Below are 13,393 nucleotides of genomic sequence, written 5' to 3' on the forward strand. Positions count from 1 at the left end.
GCAAGATATTTTTGAACATTATATATGGCTTAGTGGAAAGCCAGCCGTTTGTCAAATCCGTGGGAGATCAAAAAAAAAATGTGCAGTGGGTTTATGTGAAGTTAAAAATAAAACCCAGGGGTTTTTTTTCTTTTTTGAAGCCCTTTAGTTACAAAGTATAGTTTGCTTTGAAGATATTAACTAATCTGCTTGACCCAACTCTCTTTTAACAGTTTATTTGGATTGCATAAGAAGGTCATCAATATGGTACACAATTTACTGTCCAGTCATGACTCAGATCCACGGTATGCTGACCCACAGGTAAAGGCCCGGGTGGCCATGCTATATCTACCTCTGATTGGCGTGATCATGGAAACCGTGCCTCAGCTTTATGACTTTACAGGTATTTTATATTCTGTGCTTTGAGTATACGTTCACCTGCTCGCGGGACTTGAGTGTTTGGGTGGTAAAACTGACCTACAAACCCCTTTAGTGTTGGATGAGATAGTTTCTATTTCTGAATTATAACTTTGACATGTTTTCACATCCATTTCCTAAACTGCACTTGCAAAATGTATCTTCAGTGACTGTTAACATTCAAAAGCTGCACTTGCTTGCATGAAGTGAAGAGCTAGCAAGGCATTTTAGTTTACAGCTGGCTGGCTACTGTGTATGTGTAGCCAGCCTCCCCATATGCCTCTGACCTGCTTAAAAAGTCACCCCACATACTGTACAATTCTCACAGCAATTCCAAAGGATAAGCAGAGTTCCTCTTCTTCCTCTCAGTGTGTGCGCTGTCAGCAGTTCTTTTCAGGGGTGCTTTGTGCAGTGCCCTGAAGAGCAGCAGAGGTGGGTTACTTCAGACCAGGGCAGGGAGTCCAATCTGGGATAGTTTGGAATTTGGAGTTGTCTTCTACATCCTTTGAATTTAATGACAAATAAAGCTGCGAGCAAAGATTTGGCGTGAAGTATTCAAAGGGACAAAAGGTCTATTTTCAGAAACATTCTAGATACTGAGGCTGTGTGGGTTGCATTTGAAAATGGTTGTTTTCTTTGCTTTGCATGACCTGAAATAATAGTCCTGTTTACTTGGATCCCATGAGTGTGATGATTTTCAGTTTGCATTCCTAGACTGTTCAATGAAACTAGCACTGTGGAGGGAGGCTGGGGAGAGAAACTTTTGAGTTTGGGGATTGACTAGATGCACGTGTTTCTCTGCAGAGAGTCACAATCAGCGAGGGAGGCCAAGCTGTGTCGCTGTTGATGATTACGAAAGCGAGGGTGGAAGCATGATAAGCCAGACAGTTGCCATGGCCATCGCAGGAACATCTGTCCCGCAGCTCACCCGGCCCAGCAGTTTTCTACTCACCTCATCGGTACAAAGCCATTTCTCCTTATTCCTTGACCCTCCATCTGTGTCAACAAGAAATATTTACGCATGCAGGTCCTGGACTCATATCGGTTTGCAGCTGGGTGTTACCCAGGGAGGCAGAGGGTGAAAGACAAGGGGGAGCAAATCATGTTTGCATGTTGTTCTGCCTGTTTCAGAGAGGATATAAGAAAATGCCAAGCAGGGATAAAAATCAACAAACCTCAGAAAAGAGAAGAATTTTTTGAAACAATCTGATAAAAGCTCTGTGAAGTGCAATAGTCGTTATGACCTCTAAGCCCTAAGCAAAAATTCCTACCACATCTAAACCCCACCTAGCTGAAAACATACATGGGCCATTTCCCCTGTTTTCTGCACAGGGAGAGAATCCTCTTGATTCCAGTAGCAGGCAGGCCCTTCCATTTCTCCATCCTCCTCCCTCTAGTCCTGTCAGGACCCTATTTTGCTGGGGTTTACATGCACTCAAAGTGAGACACTGATACATACATGTGATAATGAATGGAGCCCCTCTGCTTGACTGTTAACCTGCAGGAGGTTGTTAAAGGCATCTTGAGGGAAGTGGATATTGGCTGCCTGAACTGAAACTCATTCATATAACGTGATTATTCTGGTTCAGACTGGTGCTTCACTCTTGCAGCTTGACTGTCTGTGGGCTCCACTGAACTGTTGGGTTGGGAAGGAGAAACGTGTATCTCCCAGTTGTTAGTAAAAAATGTCTGTTCTCCTTCTGTTCCTATTTGGTAGTTATTCAGGCTGGGGTGGTAGCTGGTGCAGATCCATTTGGTGATGGAGTGTTTGAACGTGAAATACAGTGTGGCAAATGTCTTGACCTGTCTGTTTTAGAGTGGCAGGCAGCACTCCACCTTCTCAACGGAGTCCAGCCGCAGCCTTCTGATCTGTCTCTTGTGGGTGCTCAAGAATGCAGATGAAAGTGTCTTGCAGAAATGGTTCACAGACCTGTCAGTGTTGCAGCTCAATCGCCTGCTGGATTTGCTTTATCTTTGTGTATCCTGCTTTGAATACAAGGTACTGCTACATTGTTTAAACCTCCTGAAGTTCCTTCTCCTGAAGTTCCTTCTAGGGCTTGCTGAGAAAGTTTACACTCCCATCCTTTACACGACTGCAGAAAGGCATTTCCTGCTCTCTCCTAAGTATTTCCTGTATTCACAACCCCAAGGCTAAGCACGTCTCTGTGCAACCTCTAGCCTTTTTCCATGTTTACTTTTCAGCCATGCAAGTGTCTGTGCCTTGTTTCATTTAAGCAGTTTGTGTTGCTTTACACTCATCTGGGAACTGCTGTAGGGCAAGGGGATAGCTCTTGGCCATCTTGCTTGCTATCAACAAGAAGAGAGTTTTCTGTAGCGATGCTGGAGTCTAGGTAGATTAGCTAGCTAGCAGTAAAACCTGTATTCCTTGCTTGCTGTGTATCTTTAGACAGGAAAGATATTTTGACTTGTTAATACTTAAAAAATATCCCAGATTGAAAGGATCGCCACTCATGGTCTCATTTGAAACTTGCAGGGCAAGAAAGTATTTGAAAGAATGAACAGTCTGACATTCAAGAAGTCAAAAGACATGAGAGCCAAACTTGAAGAAGCTATTTTGGGAAGCATAGGGGCAAGGCAGGAAATGGTTCGAAGAAGCAGAGGACAGCTAGGTGAGTAGTCTTCTGTGCTGTCCCCTTTTTCCAAAAACTGCTACTCCCATCCCCAAGTTACTTGCAGCCACCTGTAGTATGGGATTCTACCCATCAAGATCTTCAGGCAAAGAAGCCCCTAGGAAAAGCTGTTTGCAGCTGGCATCGCGCTTCACTGGGTCTGCAAAATCTCTGCACTTTTCATGAGTTCCATCTGCAGGCAGTTTATTTGTTACTTGCTTGCTTTTGTGTGCATGTGATCACATCTCACTTATGGGGTGTTCTTGCCTGAACTTCTTCCGTTGTAGCATCTTTCAGAGCCACATTCTAGTACGTCCTGTGCAAGGATCAGAGTGGAAACAAACTGCCTGATCTTGCTTTGATAGCTCTGAAAACACCTGGATATTTCTGCTAACTTAATGAGTCTTGAAATAGCCAGTAGTTGGGGTAACAAGCACCTTCTGATGATTTTTGCTGTTTATGTTGTTGGGGAGGAGGGATGGCCCAGGGGTTAGGATGAGAATCAGAACCAGTCATTGTGGGCTAAGCTGAATAAATATTTTAGAGCCATAATTAATGAATCACTTCAGAGAGATGGGGACCTTTGTGGGTTTTTTCTTAATCTGGCCTGATTGCCTTTATTACTTGAAATTCACCTGCCCTCCCAGCAGTGAGAATAAAGACATAGAAGACTGTGAGGTAGGAAGGGGGGTCTCAGCACCACTCCGAGAACATCACTGTGTGCTGGTTAAGAACAGCAGTGTCAGACTCTTGAGGATTGCCACACCCAGGCTCCTTATGTAGTCTGAGGAAGGTGCTTTTCTCACCAGCCCTGACAGCTGCCTGCCTGATTTGAGTATCTCAGCTGCCTCTCTCCGTTAGCTCTAGAGTGAGCTGGCGTGTGGCAATGCACGAAGTGGTCTGTGTTGCTCGTTGCTCTCTTGCATACAAAACTGCTGCAAGTAAAGTTGCCTCTCGTGCCACTCAGCAGTGACAGAATTAGGGGGCATGTAAACATCTTGGGTGAGTGCCACAGCCTTGGCCTCTAAGAAGTCATTGTTTGCTCTCAACTGTCACTTGTGAACAAATCTAGGGTTGCTACCCATGCAAAAAAAATTAGCATTAGATGACTGCTGTTGTTTTGATATTATCCTGCAGAGAGAAGTCCTTCTGGGAGCGCGTTTGGAAGTCAAGAGAATTTGAGATGGAGAAAGGATATGACTCACTGGCGTCAAAACACAGAAAAGCTTGACAAGTAACTCTACCTTATCCTTCTGCATTAACAATGTGACAATGCCTGTGAGAACACAGGGTCTCTCCCTGTAGAAGGTCAATGGCAGCAGTCCACTTAGCTCTCATGCAAGCGAGTTTGGGCCCTCAGCTGGAACAGGGCTGGCAGTGTGCAAACAGATTTTAGTGCAACACTGCCCTAACTCTTTGCTTTTCCACTGTCTCTTGCTTTCTTAGATTTAAAAATGGGATTTAAAGAGAATGATGTAATCCATTACCTTCTTAAAACCCTATAGTAAGCTGTAATTTAGAGAGAAGGTCCATTAACAGTTTTCACAGATAGCATATATAGCTCATGTCATATTTCCTTTATTCCATAAGAGCATTCTGGAGTTGTCAAAGCTCGCTTTCCTTTCCTGTCCTAATCCATCACTTTGATTGTTTTTCCACATGTGCTGTGCTTTTAGAAGCCACAAACCAGCCAGGTACTGTAGCATTGGTGTGCAGTTCTTATAAATTGCCATTTTGTACATCTGCAGACTCAATCATCACAGTGTTGTTTGTGATGCTTGGCAGAAGTTTTCAGTGTGTGTGCGCAACTGATTGGAATGAGCTCTTTCTGCTTATTACACCCGTTTCCTTTAAAATTCCCTCTCTTGGTGTGGTTTACTCCAGAGGGCTCAGGAGTTGTGTTTGAGCTTCGCTATGCACGTTTTCTGTTTCCTCAAATTGCAACCTGCAGTCTCCGTCCTCCCAGCAAAAGAGTTGTTCCTAATCCTAGGAAAGCAGTCTCAGCCCAAGTGAAGCTCTGAAGAAACTGAGATATAGTGTCCTCGGAGTCCAGATGAGAGATCAGGCCAAATGATACCCTTAAAGACATTGACTCTTCCTGGAGTAGAAAGTACATCTTTACAGCTTCTAATTGCTTTGTCCAACACAAGAATGCAGTCTCATTTTATGTTGAGTAGTGGCTTTTTGTCCAAGACTCCAGTCCTGTTGAGGCATCAGGAAAGCCAAATGACCAGTGTGTTCCAACCTGCTAATGAAGTGTAGGTACAAATTCTGCCACGGTGCAACTCCAGAGCTGTGGACAGAGTTACACTAGATTAAAATTTGGCCTGAAGAACTCATCAGTTCACTGCTGGCACTGAATCTGAGCCCACCTCTTTCCAGAAGGAGCTCACATACATGTTAAACAGCTGTGGAATAACTTGATGGTCAAAGAATGGTATCTCACTACACAAAATAATCTTCTTGGATAACTCTGGAAACCTGCTTTTTGATCCATACTTGCTCACTGTGACTTGAGTCGATCAACACTCCACTGCTATGACACTGCAAGTGTGTCCTGCATGCATAGGTAGAGTCTGGCCCTTTGAAACCTAATAAGCAAGACATTTCACACCGAGAATTGTGCACAGCTAATTGTAGGTGGTATTATTTTATGCAGATGGTATTATTTCATATAGGGCCAGACCCCAAGCCTTCATGTTCTGGAGCCTGAGGAGTAGATTACTGAGTGTATGGCCCGGCTCCCAGGGGAAGCAGAGTGTGGCAGGGGAGGGTTGCTGCAATATTCAGGTCCAAGAGCCGAGTCAGCTGCCATCCTCTTTGTTGTGTATTTTGCTTGGATTTTGTCAGTTCCCATGGGTCACACTCCTGCTGTGATTTGGCCTGGTATGTGTCTGCTGGAGATGGCACCTGTGGTAGGGCAGGCCATGCTTGGACTCTTTAAATACACTACTGGATCTTTGCCAAAGGCAGCTCATGCCACCGAATTTTGGTGGTTGCTGCCGAGTTCCTGGGCCACCGGTGTGAGTGGGTGTATGAATTTTGTAAGACTTTCCAGGAAAATGAGTGCCTGGCGTATAAGAGCAAAATTGTGTTTTTTCTTGGAGATTTCTTGGAGAGGAAGGTATTCTTCAAGAACTGTAATGTAACGTGGCTTAAAAGGACAAAGATTGCACCCTCGCAGTATGCCCTCTGTGCTGCAGCTGGTCTAGCTGCTAGGGTCAACAGTGCAGATACACTAGCTCGTGTAGCACCACCTTGTGTCCATAGCCTATAACATAAAACCATATGTTCTGTTCCTGGTTGTGCTGTTGCATGCCTAACGATGCTACTAAACCAGCTTTGAGCTGGATTTTGATTCTAAACTGTTGTGGTGTTCCTGAAAGAGTAACAAAGTGTCAGAAAGTAGCGTGATCTCTCCTAGCATGATGAACGTAAATCCTGTGTAAGTTTGTATATGTAAAAACCCAAGTCTTTCTTCCTGTCCCGTAATGGTTGTATTGAAATATCCTTGTAGTGTTGTCTGGTAATAAAAATATGCGTTTTAACTGGGAGTTTTTTCACTAATGAGAAAATATTTTTGACTGGAAAATATGTACATCTACTTCTTAAACAGAAAGTAATTTTATTGCTTTCTTTTGTCTGATTAGATCGAGAGCAGAGATAGAACACGAGGCACTTATCGATGGAAATCTTGCAACGGAAGCCAATCTGATTATTTTGGATACACTGGAGATAGTTGTACAGGTAAGTGTGATAAGAAAATAGAGATGTAATAGCATTATGATCACCTGGCCAGGCAGCAGTTTGTTAAACAAAACCGTCCTGCGGCTTTTAACTGCCTCAATGCTATCAGAACTGTTCAGCTTCCCTGCTGCAGTGGGATAGGTGGTAATGCCTCTTCTAATCCTCAGCCTGTAACGATCTGGTTTGACATTGCAATAGCTTCCTTTAGTCCTCTTGAAAGTTGTTCCATTTTTGTAGTATAAGAAGTCGTTGTTCAAAAACTCAGTAATGAACTGGAAACATTTCCGAAGTCCTGCCTTATTCTGATTGCTGTAGTCCTTCCCAAATCTGCCTCAAGTCCTTAGGTTCCAGGTCAGCCTCCTGTATCTGTGCTTACTTTGCACGGTGCAGGAAAGCTTCCAGGCTCCTTGGTCTGTATGGGCAGGTGAGCAAGGACACGTGGCAGTTTTGTCCCCTGCTTTCTGTACCTGGGCATGGGCTGGAAGCAGGCAGCAGCAGGCTTACCAGATCTGTGTGAGCTGCAGAGACAGCCAGGAATCCCAGGAGTTGCACTTTGCACCTGAATAATCTACCTAGAGGCCAGCTACAGACCTTCCCTCTAGTAGAACAAGGTCCCCAAAGGTCAGAGCCTCACTGGGTGGAAAGCATCATTATTTCTGTAATGAAACGGGTCACATTTTGATTACCTGGGGGTTGATTTAGTAACGTGACTGTTTTGCAGGCCCAGCTAAGTGGGTAATTTCTCCATGCCAGAGGGCTTTTCAGCAGAGTTCTTCTCCCTCTCCCTCTCTCTTATACACACACGAACACACATGGAAGGTTAATTTTTGCTCATGCAACTCTTGGTTTACTTTTGACTACAGACTGTTTCTGTGACGGAGTCCAAAGAGAGTATCCTCGGTGGGGTGCTGAAAGTGCTTCTGCACAGCATGGCCTGCAACCAGAGTGCACTTTATCTCCAACACTGCTTCGCCACACAGAGGGCTTTGGTTTCAAAGGTGAATTCTCGGCAGATGCTATAATATATCCTGAGCAGCACTGATGGAGATAGAACTTTTTCTTCCTTTGCATTGGGGTCACTTCACCAAGCGTTTTTTATCTTGCGCAGTATCGATTTTCAGGAAGTGTGATCGGGAGATTGATAAAACCTGACTGGTTTTCATGATCAGTACCTGTATTTATGCATGTTGGGTTTGACAGCTGCACACAGAGGTGTGGTTCACACAGTTGGAGTGTGGTGTGGGTTCCTGCTGGTTGGCAATAAATGGGCAGAGGCACCTAGTTTAGGCGGGACCACAAAGCACAGGTGGAATTTAAGCTGTATGAATCTCACTTAAAATGGATTTGTTTTACTGGACCCTTCATTTAAACAGTTTTCTGGTTTCTCTAAGTGTACTGGGAAAAGCTCAAAGTTTTAAGCCTGAGCTTTTGGAACTGATTTGAATCAGTGTCATGGGTGTAGATGTAGGAGCAAGTTGTGGGGGCAGGTAAAAGAAGTTGCCTTCCAGTGCTGCCAGTGAGTATGCTTGGCCTTACTGTAAAAGTGAAGTAATTGAAATTAGCATCATCCCCCTCAAAACAGAGGGGACTGAACTTCCTGTCATGCCAGTGTATGCTCATTGCTGAGGGTTGCCCTGCCTTTTTGTCTGAGTGCTCATTCCTGTCTGTCCCAGCACTAATTTTTTCATGTGCTTTTTTTCCAGTTCCCTGAGCTGCTGTTTGAAGAAGAGACTGAGCAGTGTGCAGATCTTTGCTTGAGGCTCCTGAGACACTGTAGCAGCAGTATCAGCACGATACGGTCGCATGCAAGCGCCTCTCTTTACCTACTGATGAGGCAAAACTTTGAGATTGGGAACGTGAGTACCCTGCTGCACTTTATTAGGTTATTACCTGTAAAGTGATTGGGGATTCCTGGATGGAGCTCTGTGTATTCCTGTGGGAGAAGGGCTGTTGGAGGGCTTACCATCAAAACAAGTGTGACAGGCAAAGGGTAAAGAGGCATGCAGCAGTGACATGACTTTGCCTAGCTCCTGATCTTGCAGCACCTCACACTGCTGATCAGTGCATAAGAGGAGTGTCCAGTCTCCAGTGTCAGGGTCTGAGCTGTATGCCCAGAATCTCTTTGCAGGCAAGTTGCCTCTTGTGTTGGTTTATAGAGAGATGCAGAGCCCTGCCTGGAATATCCACTGCGAGAGTTTACAAACATGTCTGTTTGGAAGGTTTTTACACTCTTCAGAATGGACAATTTGCATTCAAGGTGCTGTTTGGAGGAACTCTCCTATGCCTTGCTTTTGCACGCCTCTAGGTGAGAGCAGAAACAGCCACATGGCCCTTTCTGTGGCAGAGCTAGTATGTGTGTCCTTTATGAAAGGGCTGTGTAAGTGGAGGTGAGTTAGCAATGCTGGGATTTTGTTTTCATTCAGATCTTACCTCTAATTACATCTTTGCTTGACTCACTCATCTGCACTTTAAATTGTCAAGAAAATTCCCTGCATTAACTCTTCGAGTTGGTATTTTGCAGGCATACATGTAGCTATGTATCACAAAGTGCTCCTCCAGACATCTTTGTTCACACTGCTTTGGTTACAGTCCACTACAGTGGGTAGCAGAACTAGAGGGACCCGCTGGTTCTGGGCCCAGGGGCTGTTAGTGGATTGACAGCGGCAAGTTGACAGGGGCTCCAGTTTTTAGGCTACACCAAACCAAAAGCAACTGTCTAGAATGAAGGCTGTATCATGAGAGGGAATTGAGCATCATCCTCTTCAGGGTGTGTGAGAGGAGAGCGTACAGAAGGAGAGAAAACTAAAACTTGCAGGAGAACCTTCACCTGGAACTAGATAATGCTGTCATCAGATTATGAAGTTCAGCAGCACCAGAGGTTTATTGTAATCACTGCTCTCAGACAGCCCTTTTCACAAAACTGGAGTTTTGTTTTTAGCGTCAGGTATCCGTCAGGAGGAGGGTACAATGACCAGAGCACTGATGTTGCAGCAGACCGTTGCAGTATCTCCAGGTTGTACCGTAACAATATCTCTGTTGCAGAACTTTGCCAGAGTGAAAATGCAAGTGACTATGTCTCTCTCATCCCTGGTGGGGACATCCCAGAACTTCAATGAAGAATATTTGCGACGTTCCCTGAAGACCATTTTGACATATGCTGAAGAAGATCTGGAACTCAGGGAGACAACATTTCCTGATCAGGTAGAAGAAATGGTCTAGTGGAAGGTGTCCTGGCCCGTGGCAGAGGGGTTGGAACTAGATGATCTTTAAGGTCCTTTCCAATCCAAAACATCCCATGATTCTATGACTCTATGAAATACCAGAAGAGAAATGTGTAATTCATTAACAGGCTGTTGTTAAACCCCCATCTAGAGCTGGAATTTGCATGCATTCCATGAAGGAGGTACTTTTTGTTTTGTTTTGTGTTTTTTTTTTTTTTAACATCATCTAAATAGATAAAACCCAGGTCCTTGATTAATTCTGACAAGATGCAAACACCACAGTGACTGTGGTCCTAATGTAGCAGTGTGTAGCTTGATTCCCATTGCCAGTTAATACAGCAGTGTATTTTTTACAGGTCCAGGATCTAGTGTTCAACCTCCATATGATCCTCTCTGATACAGTTAAAATGAAGGAGCACCAGGAAGATCCAGAAATGCTGATTGACTTGATGTACAGGTAGAGTTTATAACCATTGCAGTGTAGTGACAGTAGGTGTCAGTACTCCACGCGGTGTTTGAACGGAGCTTAGTACCTATTGTGCTTTCTGTACTTAAAGCGTGAGGGATTGTATTGCTGTGAAATTTGATTAGGTTTTTTTATTAGCAGTTATTTTACTTTGAACTTAATCCTGTTTAAAATTACTTGGCATGATTCACATTTCACCTGAAAACAACACAGCTACTTGCTGTTTGGTTTTGGACCTACATATTGCACATTTGAGCCCTTATAGAGCTTGTTTCTGGAGCAGTTCCAGGTCTCAGTGCTTGTGCACCGATATGTACCTGTTTGTGGTGTTTGAATGTGATGTTGGTAGGTTTTGTTTGACGTTTATGTGGCTTGTCTTGGATAAAAGTAGTTTCCATTCTCCAGCAGTCTCTGATAAACTCATCTTCCACCTCAGTAAAGACAACTCTTCCTGCTTGCATCAGGGAAAACTTAAGGATCTTCCAGGACCTGCTTGCACAAAAGGCTTTTTGGTGGTGATGCATATGTTAATCTCCATGGTGAGATCCCAGCTACCAAACTGCATGGTGGGGTCCTGAAGGCTTCTTAGAAGGCAGCAGAGATTTTGTCGTAAGCAACCAGGCAGGTCTGCTCTCATTGTCCCACACCTTTGGCTTATTACCAGTCTCCAAGTGAAGTATGAGCTTTGGCCGACAGCTTCAGCAGTCACCCGTAACAGCATTCTGCCATCAGTGGGTAGCTGCAGTTGCTTGCCTGCCACTAATAGGATCAGAAATCTGTAACGTAATTTAGGGTAACTTTCTATCTGTATAGCTTCTTATCTCATATATTTGTAGATAGCCTAGCACTGAGGGTGGATGTTATTTAAGTGGAAGTAGCTAAATACTAATCACAGAGGTTTTCTTTTCAAATAGGATTGCAAAGGGCTATCAGAATTCCCCTGACCTGCGCCTGACGTGGCTGCAGAACATGGCTGGAAAGCACTCTGAGAGGAGCAATCATGCTGAGTCAGCCCAGTGCCTGGTCCACTCTGCAGCCTTGGTGGCTGAGTATCTAAGCATGCTGGAAGACCGAAAATACCTTCCTGTAGGATGTGTTACATTTCAGGTGGGAATTATCCTCCATAATGTATTTTTGGGTTTTGTCACCTGTGCTGAGGTGCAGAGTATTTCCATGTGCCAGGTGTTACTGTGCCTACATACTCATGCTGCACTTAGTTTATTTTGGGGAGAAGGCATTGCAGCAACTTCTACAAACGTTTATTATGCTTGAAGATTGTCCTGATTCCCCTAAGTCTTTACATCCATAGGCTGGGTGAATCCAGTTCTTTGTATTTCTCCATTTAAGTCATGGGATTTTAACCTCTTTGATCTAGCCAGTGTGTAGTGGGTGCAGCTGATGACAGTGGTTCCTGCCACCAGTGATGTTAAGCCATGTGGCACTGAGCACAGCAAACAAGCAGCACATACTTGGCTTTGAGTGTGTAGGTGGCCCAGCCCAGTTAGCTTAAGCATGTGCTCAAGTACCTTGCTGGTTCAGAAAGAAATTAAATAAAATGCATGTGAAAGCTGCCTCTTTAAAAACTTTAATATTAGATTGAAAATCAGCTGGCTTTCAAAGTGTTGAGTGTTGTTTAAATTGAGTAAAAATCTTTTATCTACATTATCTCTCCTTAGAACATATCTTCCAATGTTTTGGAAGAGTCAGCAGTTTCTGATGATGTTGTATCGCCAGATGAAGAAGGGATCTGTTCTGGAAAGTATTTTACAGAAGCTGGTCTGGTGGGATTGCTGGAACAGGCTGCAGCATCTTTCTCTATGGTAGAATACTTTATTTTCTTTACCTATCTTCTTCGGCAATCTTACATTGCTAGGCAATATGAAGGAAAATGTTTTTTCGGTGAGGTTGTGTAATTCTATTGTAACCATTTAATTTGTGTGGAGCATTTGAAGTTGTTCAAGGCAGCCCAGTTTGGCCTCTGGAGTGAACTGTGCAAAGAATGGGATCTGGGACCAAGAGGCCTTTGTGTGTTTCCAGTGTCTTTCACACGGCACATTTGGGAGTTCACAGTAGTAAAAAAAGGCCGTGATGATTTTCCTCCTCTTCAGAAAGAGTGGGCCGAGAGCTTTGTGTGTGAGCAGTGTTAATGAGCTGGTAGTAGTGTATCCATCAGAAACCAAGGAAAGCAAGTGAATTATTTCCCACAACACAATGTGAAATGTCATTCAGTGGGTTTAAGTACAAGCAGCAATAACTCCAGGGTAAAGACCTAGAACCTCTGCTGTGGGCTGGCTAAGCCGTGGGATGCAGCGTCTGCCTGTGCTGGGCTGGATCCCCTCCGTTGGAGGCATCCTAAGGAAACTTCACAAAGCTCATGTCATGGAGTGCTAAAAATGGATGCAGAAGTCTGAAGGTGTGCTAAAATAAAATGAGCTGTGCACTTAATCTTCCATATTTAATTCCATAGATTTGGTTTGGATCCTATTTAGCTTGTGCTCTTGTGCATATATCCATCCAAAGTATTCCAGTTTTGATTCAGTTAATAATCTTATTGACTAGTAGTAATGTGTAATGCAGCAGGCTCTTGATTTCAAGGGTAACTGAGGATTTTATTCCATTCATGTACGGATGTATTTTGAGAAAAGATGCTGATTATGCCACAGTGGTATCTAAGCCACCTTTTTATTTTGCAGTTTTACAATTTAAATGCTGGTAGTATGTATTATTCTTGCTGTTGAATTGATGGACCAATCCGATGGGCCTTATTTTTGTAGGCCGGCATGTATGAAGCAGTTAATGAGGTTTACAAAGTCCTTATTCCTATTCATGAAGCTAATAGAGATGCCAAGAAGCTATCTACTATTCATGGTAAACTCCAGGAAGCGTTCAGCAAGATTGTTCACCAGGTAATGATTTGAATTTTCAGCTGCAAT

General features: G+C 43.9%; 1 protein-coding gene across 7 annotated transcripts in view; it reads left to right on the top strand.

Annotated features, from left to right (window-relative positions):
* The window catches only part of DOCK7 (dedicator of cytokinesis 7), a 106,949-nt gene that overhangs the window by 79,155 nt on the left and 14,401 nt on the right, over positions 1-13,393 (top strand). For all 7 annotated transcript variants that reach the window (XM_037404748.1, XM_037404753.1, XM_037404754.1 and 4 more), the window contains 13 exons: positions 213-382; positions 1,201-1,355; positions 2,213-2,395; positions 2,891-3,026; positions 4,164-4,260; positions 6,677-6,773; positions 7,637-7,771; positions 8,477-8,629; positions 9,816-9,974; positions 10,351-10,451; positions 11,375-11,567; positions 12,137-12,280; positions 13,235-13,366. In XM_037404748.1, the coding sequence (XP_037260645.1) occupies positions 213-382; positions 1,201-1,355; positions 2,213-2,395; positions 2,891-3,026; positions 4,164-4,260; positions 6,677-6,773; positions 7,637-7,771; positions 8,477-8,629; positions 9,816-9,974; positions 10,351-10,451; positions 11,375-11,567; positions 12,137-12,280; positions 13,235-13,366 (1,855 nt within the window). The remainder of the gene's footprint in view (positions 1-212; positions 383-1,200; positions 1,356-2,212; positions 2,396-2,890; positions 3,027-4,163; positions 4,261-6,676; positions 6,774-7,636; positions 7,772-8,476; positions 8,630-9,815; positions 9,975-10,350; positions 10,452-11,374; positions 11,568-12,136; positions 12,281-13,234; positions 13,367-13,393) is intronic.

Source organism: Falco rusticolus, chromosome 11 (assembly GCF_015220075.1).
Source record: "Falco rusticolus isolate bFalRus1 chromosome 11, bFalRus1.pri, whole genome shotgun sequence".
In the NCBI taxonomy this organism is placed as follows: Eukaryota; Metazoa; Chordata; class Aves; order Falconiformes; family Falconidae; genus Falco; species Falco rusticolus.